This window comes from Artemia sp. Qi Xiang Cuo, chromosome 20, assembly GCF_049724085.1.
Source record: "Artemia sp. Qi Xiang Cuo chromosome 20, ASM4972408v1, whole genome shotgun sequence".
Taxonomy (NCBI): domain Eukaryota; kingdom Metazoa; phylum Arthropoda; class Branchiopoda; order Anostraca; family Artemiidae; genus Artemia; species Artemia sp. Qi Xiang Cuo.
In genome coordinates, this window is record NC_142813.1 from 38174081 (window position 1) to 38190947 (window position 16867).

At 37.0% G+C, this 16867-nt stretch overlaps 1 protein-coding gene across 8 annotated transcripts in view; it reads right to left on the reverse strand.

Moving 5' to 3' along the window:
- The window catches only part of hlk (hulk), a 315193-nt gene that overhangs the window by 269484 nt on the left and 28842 nt on the right, over positions 1–16867 (reverse strand). For all 8 annotated transcript variants that reach the window (XR_016143473.1, XR_016143472.1, XM_089106231.1 and 5 more), the window contains 2 exons: positions 14524–14667; positions 13276–13458 (listed from right to left, as the gene is read on the reverse strand). Coding sequence is in view for 6 of the 8 variants with exons in the window: in XM_089106231.1 (XP_088962357.1) it covers positions 13276–13458; positions 14524–14667 (327 nt within the window). In the remaining 2 variants the exon portion in view is untranslated. The remainder of the gene's footprint in view (positions 1–13275; positions 13459–14523; positions 14668–16867) is intronic.

A 16867-nucleotide genomic window follows, 5' to 3' on the forward strand; every position in this document is an offset into this window, starting at 1 on the left:
ACCTGGACTTAAAACAGCAATATACGAATATTTGCTCCGTTCCTCTAATATTGGTAAAATCTTTCTCACGAAATTTTGGATAAACTGCATTTATTAAATGTCATTTGCCTGCATTCAAGAAAGGAGCATTGCTGAAAATATGTCTTTCCGGAAAAATAAAGGAAATCTAGGTAGTTTACAGAATAAATTACATTTCATGATATTTTAGAAGAAAATGAAGTCAACTTCGAACAAACGTAGTAGACAAGTATGTGGACAAGCAATGACATCATGGACATTATGGGGACATCGCTGAATCCAACTGTTCTAGCGTCATAGGCATAGAAGAAAGAAGAAGGTAATTAAAATTCACTTCACAACCAGGCCAGGATTTACGCATATGCCCAGTAGGCCCGGACCTAGGGGCGCACAATGCCGAGGGGTGAATAGACACTGAGCGGCCTTTTTCCTTACCAAAAACTGGACTGATGTGATTTATCGTCAATGTGCCAGGTGTAATTTAGTCCTGCGCCGTCTATTCGCAGAAAAGTGAATTTAAAACAACATAGGAATTCCGTAGCCGTTTATAAACTGTCAGATGTCTCCTCAGAATGGCAGCTGAGAGCTCGGTGTCACCTCTCTCTTGCATTACTTTTGGCTCATCACACATCAGTTGCCATCTATTCAGGGCTTCCACTATCCCCGAATTTTCAGATATGTCTCCCCCAAAAAATTGCTTTGGCCTAGAGGTGTCAAAGATTTAAATCCGGCCTTTTGCACAACATTCTAAAGAGTGGCTTAGAACTCAGAATTCTTGCAAATCATGCTTTTACTTGGGATCTGTTTACTTGCCCCCGCAACTGTATGAAAATTTATCTGAGTCACTACTTTCGGTTCTAAAAGGGAAAATACCCCCCTGACTAATACTTTGCAGTTTTTGTCACATAGTGAACAACTAGAATTCCATTATTAATATTTTCCCAACCTAGGAAATACTTACACGCTTCCTTATTGACCATGAACCCTGGTCCCTGAGTCTGAATATCATCCTTCCTACCATTTCACACAATATCATGTTTCCTAGCCCTAGGAGATGAGTTTCTGAAACTCCTATGTAAGTCTAATTTTAAATGTCTGAATTAGTCAGTCAAAATGTCAATACGGCATTTTCTTTCTTGACGTCGTAGAATTTAATGCCGCAATTTTCATTTCAAAAGTATTTGAAAAAATTAAAATTGATAAGGCCTAAAGAAAAGAAAATCATTATGGAAAAAAAATGTGAAGGCTAATAAACTAGAAGTGGAAAAAAAGCTGAAAAAAAAACACTTGAGGTTGCTTAAATATAATGAATAGGAAGCCAAAAAAACTAAAAATGTCTAAAATTAAAAATTTTCTTCCATAAAACTTTCCTTGATAGTTTAAAACGGGGACTTCAAATCTGTCCTCTAGGAATCCCAGGCATTCTTAATTCGGTAGTGTAATTTTATAAGGTTTTATTCCTCTTTGGGAATATGTCACCTTTCTTATAAAATTAGAAAATATTTCATACACCAAAAACTCTTGAAAGGCAAATTAAAAGCCAATGAATCTGTCGTATTTGGAATCGGCAAAAACAGATTAATTCGTTTTAAATATGTATGTTGTTATAAAAATTTGTCTTTTAGAAGTCCTGAATAAAATTGACGACAGTCTCTACTTATTTATTGTATGTTATAACGACCGTTTGCAATTATCTTTTTCATTACAGGTTTATAATTTCCGATTCTAATAGAAACGGGAAATAGGATTCAAGAATCAGCAGCCAAAGTATTCATTTTCTTCTTGTTAGTTTATTAAAAGATGAGTTTTTTTCAGCAACGGACGAGAGCTGCTCTTAACTACAACACTTATTTACAGTAAATATAAAGACAAAATTCTGAAAAAATTTAACAGAAACAAAACTGAAACAGAAACAGAACTATGTAATTATTTCCCTTACATTTTAGATTCTAAGAAAGTAATTTTTGCCAGGTAGGCTACTTGCTATACCTACGCGGACAATCACACGGTAAAAGCCGAGAACCGTAATCGACCTCGTTCCCAGTCAAAATTTCCTTTTCACATATCGAAAAGGGCAGCTTATTTTCAAATTTCTCCGTCTAATTAATGATCAAATGTTAGGAACAGTTAACAATCAATCAACCTATCTCCAGGAAAAATATTAAGTAAATAAACCAACAAAACCTATTGACTCATTTTTTCTAGGAAAACGATTCTCAACTGTTTCAAATTGCTCCCGTTGTTCAAGTTTTGGCGCAAAAAAAAATAAACAAACAGTGTAAGTGAGTTGACGTTGTTGGCTAGACTATAAAGAAACATAAGTGCAATTAAAGTAAAAAATGAAGCCTTGTATACACACGCAAAGAAAAAAAAATATATATATATATCAGCAATCTTTACAAGATTAAATAAAAAAAACAAGTTTTTTCGACTGAAAGTAAGGAGCAACATTAAAGCTTAAAGCGAACAGAAATTTTCACGTATATGAGGGGGCTCACCCCCTAGTCAATACCTCACTCTTTACGCAATTTCCAATTTTGTTCGAATCACAAATCCCTGTATCACAAAGGCCGTTTAGTTAGAATAGATAGCTCTTTTGAAAGTAATAAACAAAGATTAGCGTAAAGAGCGAGATATTGACTAGGGGCGAACCCAATCATATATGTAATAATCTCTGTTCGTTATAAGTTTCGATGTTGCACCTTACGTTCAGTTGAAAAAATTCTTTTTTTTATATTTAATTTCTGATCATTTTTTAAATAACGCTGGGAAATCCGACGCCCCCTTCATAGCAATGTCCCTTCCTCCATGAAAATTACCACCATGGAAAGATCCTTCCACGTAATCCCCGACCCCCCCCCCAACTATCAGAAGAAATCCTCCTGAAATCTTCTGTATACTTCCCAATAACCAATACTAAATGTAAACATTGGACAAAGTTCATAACTTGCAGACCTTCGCCCGAGGACAGTGTGGGATTAAGTCATCCTCGAAGACATAGCTATTGTTTTTTTCGACCAAGCTTAACAAAATGGCTATCTCAAAATTTTGATCGGGTGACTTTGGGAAAAAATGAGCGTGGGAGGGGGCCTAGTTGCCCTCTATTTTTTTGTCACTTAGAAAGGTACTAAGACTTTTAATTTCTGTTCGAATGAGCCCTCCCGTGATATTCTAAGACCGCTGGGTCAATACGATCACACCTCGGGAAAAAAAAACAACAACAAAAACAAATAAACACGCATCCGTGATCTTTCTTCTGGCAAAAATACAAAATTCCACATTTTCAAACAGTAACGAACTGGCAGAAATACAAAATTCCACGTTTTCAAACAGGTAACGAACTATAAGCAAGGTGTGACCCGAATCAATAGCAAACGACACTCTAAAAAACGAATCGGATTTTTATGCTGATTCCGATTTCCCATCAAAAGTTACGCGCCTGAGGAAATTTGTTTTATTTTCGAAAAAGGTGGAAACAACCCCTAAAGGTCATAGAACGTTAATGGAAATCACACCATCAGATTCAGCGTATCAGAGAACCCTACTATAGAAGTTTCAAGTTCCTACCTGCAAAAATGCGGAATTTTGTATCTTTTGCCAGAAGAAAGATCATGGATGCGTGTTTATTTGTTTTTTTTTCAGTTTATTTGTTTTTATTGTATCGATACAGTAGTCCTAGAATATATTTGAGAGGGCTCATTCAAACGAAAATTAGAAGTTCTAGTTCCCTTTTTAAGTGACCAAAAAAATTGGAGGGCAACTTGGCCCCCTGCCAGGCTAATTTTTCTCCCGAAGTCACCTAATCTAAATTTTGAGATAGCCATTTTGCTCAGTATAGTCTAAAATTTAATAAATATTTCTTTGAGGATAACTTAATGCCCCCCAGTTCTCGGGGGAAGGGCTGCAAGTTATGAACTTTGCCCATTGTTCGCATAGAGTATTGGTTAATGAGAAGTATACAGACGATTTCAGAAGATATTTTTTTGTGGTTGGGGGGGTCGAAGGAGTGTGTTACGGGGGAGAATTTTTCCATGGAGGATTTTTCCTTGGGGGAAGGGACATTTCTATGAAGGCAGCGCCAGATATCCCAGCATTACTTAAAAAAATGATCAGAAATTAAATAAAAAAAACAAGTTTTTTCAACTGAAAGTAAGGAGCAACATTAAAACTTAAAACAAACAGAAATCATTCCGTATATGAAAGGGGCGGTCCCCTTCTCAGCAACTCGCTCTTAGCGCTAAACTTTGACTCTGTCTCGCAACTTTAGTTTTTTTCAAACAATAAAAACTTTCGCGAAAAGCGCGAGGCGTGGAGGAGGGGACCGCCCCTTTCATATACGGAATAATTTCCGTTTGTTTTAAGTTTTAATGTTACTCCTTACTTTCAGTTGAAAACACTTGTTTTTTTTATTTAATTTCTGATCATTTTTTAAAAAATGCTGAAAAATCTGGCATAGAAATGTTTGTTTGTGATAGTATGAATGAATGGTTTTTATTTCCCATCATAAATAACACAAGGTTACACAACGGAGTAATGAAAAAAAGAAAAAAAAAGAGAAAAAGAAAACGCAATAAGAGAAACAACAAGACTTCAATAACAATCTATATAAGCATACTAAACTCGTAATCAAACTAGCCTACGATAGCTCGGTACATATCATGATCAGGATTGAGCGAACGCCGAAATCGGACGATTCACTCAGTAGCTGCAGTAGTCGGGTCCGCAACGCTGTAATTTTTTGAAACTCTTGAATTTCTCTCCCATGGCGTAACACTTAACAGATATTTTGCATACTTATAGTAAACCCGACGGACTGAGCGCTTATCTGATTCGGTGAAAAGAGACCAAAACGGCGAGAGTGACAGAACATGCGGGATAACAAACACGGAATAAAGCCTTCCGAGTATATGGCGGTTATACATACGTTTGCAGGGCAAGAGTAGTCCGTATGCTTTGCGTGCCTTTTCTGAAAAATGCTCAACCAGTGCTTCACGAGTAGACCGCAGATCTGAAGCGATCGGCAGTCCAAGGTAAGTGAGAGATGGCTTTGAGCTCACCGCAGTGTCACCTAGGAGCACGCTAATCGGGGTCGAATCTTTCGCGTTGCGACAAAAAACAACTACTTCACTTTTGGCAGCGTTAAAAGCTAGCCTAATCTTAGCATATTCATCACTCAATATATTGTAGTTATCCTCAACCCTTGAAACAGACCTACTTGCATTAAGTATATCATCAGCGTAATTGATGAGAGACACGTCTATACCTAGATATATGCAGCACGTTTTGGCAGATTCTTGAAGGACGATAATACTGTTGTTGTATAGGGGAGGGAAGTAATGGAGCCTTGCCGGATACCTTTACGGACAGGTATAACTACGGTGGATACCACCATACCACGATGAGTGGGGACTTTAATCTTCCCTCTCAGTCTCCTATACATGCTCCTCCATACAACGACAACCGAACGGTCAACTCCGCGTTTACAAGCAGAACTAAGTATATGTGCATGGATACCGGAGTCAAATGCTCTACGTACATTGTGGCTTGCTAGAACAAGTGTATCCTTATTATCGTGAGCACTGAGCAAAAGATTAGCTATCAACAAATGAACATGCTCGCGACTAGTACCACTCTTAAACCCGAATCGCGAATCGGGAGTATAACAAGCTTCACTTAGGTCACCAAAAACAAGCATTTCCATGAGTTTGCAGAATACTGGCGAAACAGTTATGGGGCGGTATGATGAACAGTTCCTGGGATCATTCCCTTTTTTGGAAACTGGTGTAACGACGCCAACACAGAAAACATCGGGGACCAGACCGCAGGTAAAGATCATCTGGTACATAAGAGCAAGGTGATTTAACACACTGTCACCCCCAATAGCCAGATGCATTCCAAAAATATTATCATCACCTTGAGAATACTTCTTTTTCAGTTTAGATAGCATATGACGGATACTAGAGACAGTAACAACGAACCCAACACTTCGTTCATTTGACGCTAGGAGGGAGTCGAGCTCTTTTTCGAACTCTTCCTCGAGAGCCTTGTTTGGCGGTGAGAATTCGTCGGTGAAATATTTATTCCAATCACTTTCACTTGGCAAAATTTCTTCTTTGCAAGATTTCGGACTCCTTTTCTTTTTAATATACTTCCAGACTGCATTTGGATCACCTTCAAGCATTTTGCAATTCTGGTCCATTAAGTCGGTTCGGCTTTTAGCAAGGGTCTTGGCAAACTTTTGCTTAGTATATAGCCTGATATCATTCAAGACACCTTGACGAGGGCGCCCGCACTCGTTCCATAGTGTATACCAGAATTTAGATCGACTACAAGACTCGGACAACTGTACATTCTAAGACCACTGTGGATTTTCACTTCCGATTCGAACTTTTCATGTCGGAACTGCAGCCTTTTCGGCACAGCGTAGGGCATGTGTAATTTCTGCACAGTGATTGTTCAGGAGTATCTGCTTCTCATTATCAGGAACAGGCGAACGTTGTTGAAGCAGTTGAAATGGGACCTTTATCTTTTCAAGTATATTATCATACACGGACTTGAAAAGCGCAGAGTCGGCTTTTCCCCACTCAGATTTTACCACCCATTTACGGTGACGGACATCGGGCGAGTAGGCTTATTAGTAACAATAACCACATTCAAGGTGGGTATGTGGTTGGAAGCAAAGATGCTTACTTTGACTCTATATTTTCCGTTTATCTCTACATCTGCAGAACACTTTATTCAGTCAAGGGATGCTAAAGAGCCTGAGTTGTGTACATACGTGTAGTCCAGGTCATTTTCAAGTACACGGAGACTTTCAAAGGCAGCAACCAGAACCTGAGTTCTTGGCCTGTTGTCGCACAGGTTACAGTTCATGTCTCCGGTTACAATGCATGACAGTTTTTGCGTAACACATCCGTCAACTGCTCCACAAATCTGTCCAAAAGCAACATTGAATCTTGCATCAGATTCATCGTCACGATAATCCGTGGGCATATATACACAGAATAGGGCTGTATCAGCAATTCGGACACCGACGAAGAATTCAGACTGCTTGTAAACGAAAGGTAAAAGATTTCTACGCACCATTTTCGAAATGCCACAAGAGGGTATGCCTATGCCAGAACGCTTTGCAGGAATACTGAATACGCTGGAGCAGTCATTGACCTCAAAAAGTTGAATTCATTCTGCTGTAAGGAAGGGCTCCTGTAAACATACTACGTCATATTCTTGTACTAATTGCTCAACCAGAGGTAGTTTAGCCAGAACTCCACCATTCATGTTCCATGATACAACTTTAAGTTCAAGATTATTCATTGTTTTAACGCTTTCTGTGCTTCAGGGCATTACAAACTGTAACAGGGATGGTTTGCCGAACCACATAGAGCACATTTGAGGGGGTTCTGGCAGGGATTGTCCTTTGAGCTGGAGTGTTTACCAGCGCAACGGGAGCACTTTGGCGGATTTGGAAATGCCTTTGCTACCTCGCCGAAGCATTGACACTTGTAGCACTGGATTAGCATAAATTTGTATTCGTGAATCGGCAGCCGCTCATACCCAATCACGGGGGGAGACTTGATTGCACTTTGTAGGTCTTCACGCGAATCAAACTTCAATTTGAATGACCTGGTTTTTGCCTATTCCAGAAGCTTCGACACATTTCGACACTAAACTTCGTAAGTCCTCTTCTGAAATACTAGCAGGGACGTGGCGAATTATCCCGAAGAAAGAGGGGCTTTTTACTCTCGCGACAACGGAATTATCGGTACTGGTAATAGCCTCTGCAATGGAATCGGCGGTCGCTTTGTCTTTCACGAGAACGCTCCAAGCACTCTTACGAGGCCTCAGTTCGACGATGTCACTGCTTGTCTGTCCGCAAAGTCAATTTAAAGAGTCTTTCCGTGATTCGGGATCAGTCAGTCCTTGGGGCAGATTCTTGAGAACCACGGCGTAAGTCTGTTTATGCTTTCCGTTGTTCTCGCGTGAGTGATAGTGATTGCGCAGCTGGTACTCAGACTCGACAAAACTGTCGAACTTTCGGCATAGCTTTCCCACTTTTCTCGTCAAAGTTGCACTTATTTTACCTGGAATAATCGGTACGTCATCAGGTTGGTATAATACGAACCGCGGGAGCGAAATGTTTTTTTCGTCACACAGCTTAAAAACTTACATTATGTCAATGACATTATCCGAACTGTTGTCTCTTGCAGTCACTCTCGTCGCATATTCGGCTTCATCCCAAATCACCTTTTTCACTTCCAATATATCCGCATCGGAGAAATGTGAAACCGCACTTTTGACAATACTGTCTATCGGGTTTCCAGCCTTCATCGCCCGCTCAACAAAGTTCAGTACAGCATTTAACACAAGCTTCACGCTCGCAATTTTGCTACGGAATGATTATTACGAAATCCGAGAGCAATTAAGGCTTTAAAGATTTAGCGGTAGATAAGACCCGTGGGAAGTGCAACACACGAATCACCTTATCTCAGCAGTTTAAGGATAAAAAATCCCGCTAGTACTGTACGGCCTCTTAAATATTCGTTGTTGCTCACTTCTGCACAGGCTATCTCCGAAAAATGTAGCCCGAATTATATCGCCGAAAAGGGCAAAATATGCTGTCTAAATTTGGCAGCTATTTAATATTTGTCAACTATGTAACTTCACTTTTTCAGAAGAAACAGTGATGGCAAAAAAAGATGGCGCTATATGAAAATAGCAGAATAAATGGCGAGCTAGTCTATATAAGAAAAAAAAGAAGATGGTGCTGGTGAGAATACCCAGAGAGAAATACCTATACTAGGAATTATAGAAGGTCCCTCAAATACTACTCAACTCAAAATCTAGAATTAGATTGTAGAAATCTATATGGAAATAACCTCAAGGTAATGCAGAATCTTTATCCCATTAAGGGCAAAGATGCAAACTCAGCTACAATAACTCTGTATATAACATAGATGGCATCGATGGCATTTTTTTTTTTTTTTTTTTTTTTTTTTTTTTTTTTTTGATAGTATCAACCCAGTGGTCCTAGAATATGTCGAGAGGGCTCATTTGAACGGAGATAAAAAGTTCTATTACTCTTTTTAAGTGACCAAACTAATTGGAGGGCAACTAGGGCCCCTCCCCCACCCCTTTTTTCTCAAAATGGTTCGATCAAAATTTTGAGATAGCCATTTGTTCATCATAGTTGAAAAGCCCAATAGCTATGCCTTTTGGTATATCATGACCCCCCCCCCCCGGGGAAAGGTCTTTAAGTTATAAAATTTGGCTTTTGTTTGCGCATTGTATTTGTTATTAGGATGTAGTAATACATTTTTGGGTGGGGGGGGGGGGCAATTTTCTGCTTGAGGTTTTTCCATAGGAGGGACTTGCCATGGGGATGGGAGTTTCCAGAGAGTGAACTTGTCAGAGCAAATTATGCTTTGGGGGAATTTGTCAGAATTCTCATACAAAATTCTTTTTATATGTCTTTCTTTCTCTTTTCCGTCTAAATTTTACATGAGGAGTGGCTGAGAGTAATTATCCAAGGTAAATTTTCACCAGGATTGAATTGTCTAGAGAAAATTTCCGTGGGAATGGGGTTTTTCCGTGGAAGTGGGGTCAGATTTCACGGCATTATTTAAAAAAAAATCAAAAATTAAACTAAAAAAAAGAAGCTTTTTCAACTTAAAGTAAGAAGCAACATTAAAACTTAAAACGAACAGAAATTATTGCGTACGTAAAGAGGGTTGACCCCACCTCAACACCTCGCTCTTTACGCTAAAGTTTGAATTTTGCCCCAATTATTTAATATGACTCCTGAAACACAAGAGCCGTTTAATTAGAACAATAAGACGCTTTTTTAAAAGTGCTAAAAAACTTTAGCGTAAAGAGCGAGGTGTTGAGGAAGGGACAACCCTTTTTATATACATAATAATTTTGTTCACTTTAGGTTTTAGTGTTGCTCCTTACTTTCAGTTGAAAAAACTTGTTTGTTTTTAAATTTAATTATATATAGAATTTTGAAACCTCTTCAGTAGCGTTCTCTAATATGCTGAATCTGATGTTGTGATTTGCATTAAGATCACTTGACGTTTTGGGGGTGTTTCTCAACTTTTTCAAAAACTGGGCAAACTTTCTCAGGCTCGTAATTTTTGATAGGAATCATTAAGCTTAATGAATTTTATATACTTTGAATCAGCAGGAGAAATAATTCTTTTAATCTATATATTGTTACCAAGACTCTGTTTCTTAGAGTTTCGGCTATTATTGAGCAGCGTCGCTCCTTATTTACCGTTCATTACCACAAACTGTTTGAAAAACGAATGACAAACTAACTCTACTATTTATCAACTAAAACTACATAATCCCTTTCCTCCCTTGGAGATAGTGTCTGAATGAATTCATGATTATCAAACAGTTCGTGGTAACGAACTGTAAGTAAGGAGCGACCCAGCTCAATGGTAACCGAAACTCTAGAAAACGGGTTTTTGATACCAATAGATACATCAAAAGAATCAGATTTCAATGCTGATTTCAAATATATAACTTTCATCAAGTTCAGTGCTACCCATCAAAAGTTACGTGCCTGAGAAAATTTGACTGATTTTCAAAAATAGGGGGAAAGACCCCCTAAAAGTTATAGAACTTTAATGAAAATCGCACCATCATATTCAGCGTATCAGAGAACCCTACTATAGAGGTTTCAAGCTCCTATCTAAAAAAATTTGTAATTTTGTATTTTTTGCCATAAGAAAGAACACGTATGGGTTGTCATTTGTTTTTTTTTTTTTTTTTTTTCCCAGGGGTGATCGTATCAACCCTTTAGTCCTAGAATATCATGGAAGGGCCCATTCGAACGAAATTTAAAATTTCTAGTGCATCTTTTAAGTGACCAAAAAAATGGAGGGCAACTAGGCCCCCTCCCACGGTCATTTTTTCCCAAAGTCATCCGATCAAAATTTTGATATATCCATTTTGTTCAGCATGGTCGAAAATATGATAAATATGTCTTTTAGGATGACTTAATCCACCGAAGTCCCCGGGGGAGGGCTGAAAGTTATGAACTTTACCCAATGTTAACATATAGCCTAGTATTGGTTATTGGGAAGTATACAGACGTTTTCAGGGGATATTTTTCCTGGTAGTGAGGGGGGGTCGGGGGTTATGTTGGAGGATCTGTCCATGAAGGAAGTTTTCATGGGGGAAGGGAAATTGCCATGAAGGGGGCGCCAGACTTGCCAGCATTATTTATTGGTTATTGGGAAGTATACAGACATTTTCAGGAAGGATTTTTTTCTGGAGGAGGGAGTTACTCAGGAAAATCTTTCCGTGGAGGTAGTTTCTTTGGCGTAGGGGACATTTCTATGAAGGGAGCGCCGGATTTCCAAGCATTATTTAAAAAACCATCAGAAATTAAATTAAAAAAAAGCAAGTTTTTTCAACTGAAAATAATAAGCAACATTAGAACTTAAAACGAACAGAAATTATAACATATATGAGGGGGGTCTCCCCCAATTCAATACCTCGCTCTTTACGCTACAGTTTTTTTAGTGCTTTCAAAAGAGCTATCTATTCTAACTAAATGGCCTTTGTGATTCAGGGGCTTGTGAATTAAATTTGTTTTTAACTTTTAACGTAAAGAGCGAGGTATTGACTATGGGGAGAACCCCCTCATATACGTAATAACATATACGTAATAAAAAAAAAACAATAAAAAAACAAGCGATACGGCTCAATAGTGATCGAAACTTTTAAAAACGGAATTTTGATGTCAATAAATGTATCAAAAGAATGGGTTTATAATGCTGATTCTAAATATATAAATTTTATTAAGTTTAGTATTACTCATCAAAGGCCACGAGCCTGAGAAAATTTACCCGATTTTTTAAAGAGAGGGGAAACATCCCCTACAGGTGAAAGAATTTTAATGAAAATCACACCGTCAGATTCAGCGTATCAGAAAACCCTATTACATAGGTTTCAAGCTCATATCTGCAAAAATCTTCAACTTTGTATTTTTTGCTAGAAGAAAAATATACGAATATAGAAGTTAGTTACATAAGTTAATTTGTAAATTACGTCATAACCAAATTTAGAGACATCCATTTAGCAAAAGAAAAGTAAAATTTTTAGGCAAATTTTGTTTACTTATTCAATGACGGTGAGTCAAAATAAAAGTTGCATTAACTAAAAAACGATCAGAAATTAAATAAAAAAAACAATTTTTTTAAACTGAAAGTAAGGAGCGACATTAAAACTTAAATCGAACAGAAATTATTCTGTATATGAAAGGGGCTGTCCCCTCATCAACGCCTTATTCTATACGCTAAAATTTGACTCTGTCTCATAACTTGATTTTTTCAAAAAATAAAAAACTTCATTATAAAGAACATGGTAGTGTGAATAGGACAGTCCCGTTCATATACAGCCTGCTGCCTGTGCGTTGTAAGATTTAATGTTGTTCCTTACTTTCAGTTAAAAAAACTTGTTTTTTTTATTTAATCTTCAATAAAAGTTTGAAGCTTTACAGTAAGCTTAACAGGTGTAACCATTCAATAAGGTTAGCAATATCTAAATCAAAGTTTCTGAAGATTTAATTCATAGCTGTATTTGCAAAAGCTTGAGTTTTGTCTAGATGATTATTTAAAATATATTTTCTGCCTCGACGCTTAGACTCGTACTTGCTTGGATCGCTTAGTTTTGTTTTATGTTAGAAATATTTAATACATACATGTCCATGTCCGAAACATAAATAGCAACCTGCCGTAATCAAAGGTTAAAGAAGAAAAAAGAGATAAATGTTTTCTTTAGTCCAGTTAGATTATTTGTCTTACTGGCAGATTTGTTCGCTTTAAAAGACACAGTTCAAGATTAGATATATTATATCCACCTAAGGGCTAAATGAAAAGCAGGTCATTCTCAGTTGGGGTGAGAGGAAGTCGTAAGGAAAGATTGAAGGAAAATGGGAACTTCCTGGGAGGTTGTAAGGCGGGAAGCTTTGAATAGATGGGATGGGGCTGGAGTTGACCTCAATCGATTTGGTGCTGCAGTGGGTTGTTGGTAATAGTCGTTGCATATTATATTTGTAATAACACAAGTGTCTTCTTTGAAGATTATACATATTCTATACATCCACTTAGTTGACTAGCTGCAAAATCTTATAGGTGATCTTTAAATCTAAAGACACTATAAAAAACCATGAAAGAGTTTCTAAATTCAGTTCTAACTATGCTTATTGGAGAAAACATCATAATGTGGAATAAAATAAAAGATTACCCTCATAAATGCTAGGAATTCGTTTTTCGAAGTACAATAGAGCAGGAGTGTCGTCTATTCCGTACTCTTTTGCCATTTCATCGTCATCGATCTTGACAAAATGCATTCCATTGGCGTCTAAGTCATCATCAATGTTTTCTAGTTCTTCCAAAACAGCCTTAGAATCTTTCTCTTCTGCATTATCTGAAGAAGACAGTTAATTCAAATTAGCCTCCAAACTTGAATATTCATGATATTTAAAAGTTTGTACTTTTCATTTCATTTAATTTTTGTAAAATTCTGTTTTCACTATAATTGAGTCTTGTTAAAATTACCGCCAGCGTATCAAATTAAAAATGGCGTCAATCTATTGAACCATGCCATTGAAACAGTTCATCTGTTGGTATTGATAATATTGAGGCAAGATGTTTTATCTTAATGGAAAGGTAATGAATCATCAGTTGTTGGCACTTGTCACTCAACTAAGTTTACTTGGCAGCAACAGAGGGCAAGATGAAATTATTAGCAATGCTACCAATAAAGTAACTTAGTGATTTGATAAATAAAATTGCAGACAAGGGTACAACTGAACATTAACTTGAATTTTAGAACTAATCAAAATGGATCAAAGAATTGAAGAAAAAGCTCTTTTTCCAAGATCTTGGGTTCTATAAAAAAAAACTCAAAAGTTCTTGGTTGTTCTTTTATTACGAAACAAGGAACTATGATTCATTCCCAGAGCCCGAATTTTGAAAATTCTAAAAGTTGCGATCAGTGCTTTGTTGCCTTACCTTTAGAAGAAGACTATTCAAAGGATGCAACATACTAAAAAGTATAAAAAGATACACTAATAAACTAAAAGAATATGATAATTTAAAAGACTGTTATAAAAATTGGAAAAAATAAAATAAAATTTTTGATCTTCATACATGTTTCACTTCAACTTTTATTCTGTTCTCTACTGTTTTCTTCTTTGCCTTTCACCACTTGCACTTATAAAAAATTGACCACGGGCAAGGGAATACCTGAAACAATTTTTAACGGAGGAAAGGGAGGAGGAGGCTTAATTTTTGAAAAAATTGTTAATTCTTTTTCTGATTATAGCAAAACCGCAATTTTACATATTTTAGCTTCCTAGTGGGATCAATTTCCGCAAAATGTTCTTATTGCAAGCACCCGTGTGTTTTTTTTTCAGTATTAACTACTTACCTAATTTAAGGAAAAAAGAGAAGACCTATCTATAATATCTCATAACTCCAGCATACTTACAGAAAAGAACAGCCAGATGTTCAACTGACGTTATCATTGCCTCTAACGCTTTCGCTGTTACATCTTCAATTCTGTCCTCTTCTTCTCCAGTTGATTTGTTAGACACCAACCATTCAAGCACCTCTTCCTCGTTGGTTAAATCGCCTAAAGTAAATTTTCTTAACTAATTTTCTACCTTTTTGACAAGCTTTCTCTACATTCCAAGCAGGGTTGCCACCCCCTCCTGATTTATTATAATATGTTTTCGCCCCACTGATTTCTTTCAACTAGTACCATCTAGTAATTTTTGAAAAATGAATTAGCTTGACACTTCCTAGTCAGAGTTTTCTGAAGTTTTTGGCTTTTATGTGCAATTTTTATTCTTAGTTTGTCTACAATAAGACAGGAGCTGTCAACCCGCAGAACCTACAACGTGGACGTGGTCCAAAAAGGACTCTTTGGGGGGAACGGGGATTACGTGGTAAATCCCCCACCCCTCTATTTCTATAAATAAGTACAGTCTCACTGAAAGATAGAAGAATTTGGCCTGAAAATGCACTATTGAAGCTTCATGAAGTCGATTGACTATCTTAGAAGTTTCACTCGATAGCATTTTGACCATCTTGCAGCAATGATTTTTGTTTAGTGTTGTGTCATGAAATAGCAGAAAATTGATAGTATCACTTTGTTGTGGTGCTATCCCTTTTGCTGCTTAAAAAGGTAAACTATAACTTTCAATTCATGGTTGAATGAGCCCTCTACTGATATTATAGAACTGCTAGATAGCCCCTGAGAGAAGAATATATAAATAACAAAACATTCATTAGCAACTTTCTTGGAAATATATAAAATATCGTGTCCTTACATATAAAAACTTGACGCTTTCTCTATAGGGCTCTTGTATATGCTGTGAGCAATGGTTCAGTTTTCCCTAAAATTGCATTCTACTGAGGATATACGTCTCCCCCTAATTTCTAAAATTAGGGAAACAATCTCAGACTCACAACTTTTTATGATTAACCTCAAGGTTAAATGCTTTTTAAATATTTGAAATGACACTAAAATGCTAATTCTTTCAGTTTATATATTTTTATCTAAATTTCTTTCTTTTTAAAGCTTCGGTTATTATTTGTACGAGTCGCTCTCTACATACAGTTCTTTAAAACGAAAGGTTTGATTTAAATGAAGATGCTTCTGCATTAGAGTGCATTGCTGAATACAATTGATTTATTTCGAGACACATTGTACAGAACTATGTTTGATGGCTGGGGCACGTTCTGCGGATGAAGAATGACAGATTTCCGAAGATTGTCCTATTCGGCCAACTGTCTAGGGCTAAACGGAAAGCAGGTCGCTCGCGGCTGGGGTGGGAGAATGTCATAAAGAAAGATTTAAAGGAAAGGGGAACTTCTTAGGAGGCTGTAAAGAGGAAGGCCAGGAATATTTTGGGATGGAAGAGGACCGTGCGTAGCTGTGTTGGCCTAAGGTGGCTTGGTACTGCTGCTGCGGAGAGTTGTTAGTATTATTACTAGTAGTACTATTTGCACTACAGGTACTTATAAACTGTAAATCAGAATAATGGTTTGGCTTCCTCTGCTCCTATAGAGTAATACTGATTCTACAATTAGGACCCATTTATAAAATTCACCATAGTAATCTTCCCTTCCACCTAAACCATTTTTTGAATAAGAAATATGAGATATTGTCATTTGTTTTGGGCAAGATGATATATAGTATGTACAACTCCGTGGTTTTATTGTCTATATACAGCTTAAAAAGTCCATAATGTTACATAAGCATAGTTTTTATTCTTAGATGTTGACATAGAATTGCTATCAATTTTTGTTTCTCTTTAGTGTCACCCAAATGGTCAGCAAAAGAACTTTGTTTATGAATTGATGTGTATTCCTGTCTTCTCATTCACATTAACAAGAGTGATCGCTTTCTTTAAATACCTTGGAATAAAAGGCATTGTCTATGTGTCGGAAACAAAAGGAAAATATAAACGTTGGAAGACTTTTAGAAAAAAATTAAATGTTTCGACAGTTGACCGTAACAGAATAGTCTTTGTGTAACGTAACTGTTGCAGACATAGATATTTTTTAGTAAGATTTGGAGTCCCAAATATTCCAATGCTAAGGGGAACTGGTGCCATAAGGAATCAGCCTATCTCGTCCATTATAAACTTTTTTAGTTTGTGTGGCCGAATTATTTAGAGTTATTGCAACAATTTTTTACAAGTTATTTCCATAACTTGTAAAGCTTGGATAAGCAATCTAAATAAACGGCAGAAACCAACACCGACATGTTCTTTCCCGGATCTCTTAGAAAAATCTTGTATTTTGATTTTGTGTTGTGATTGATG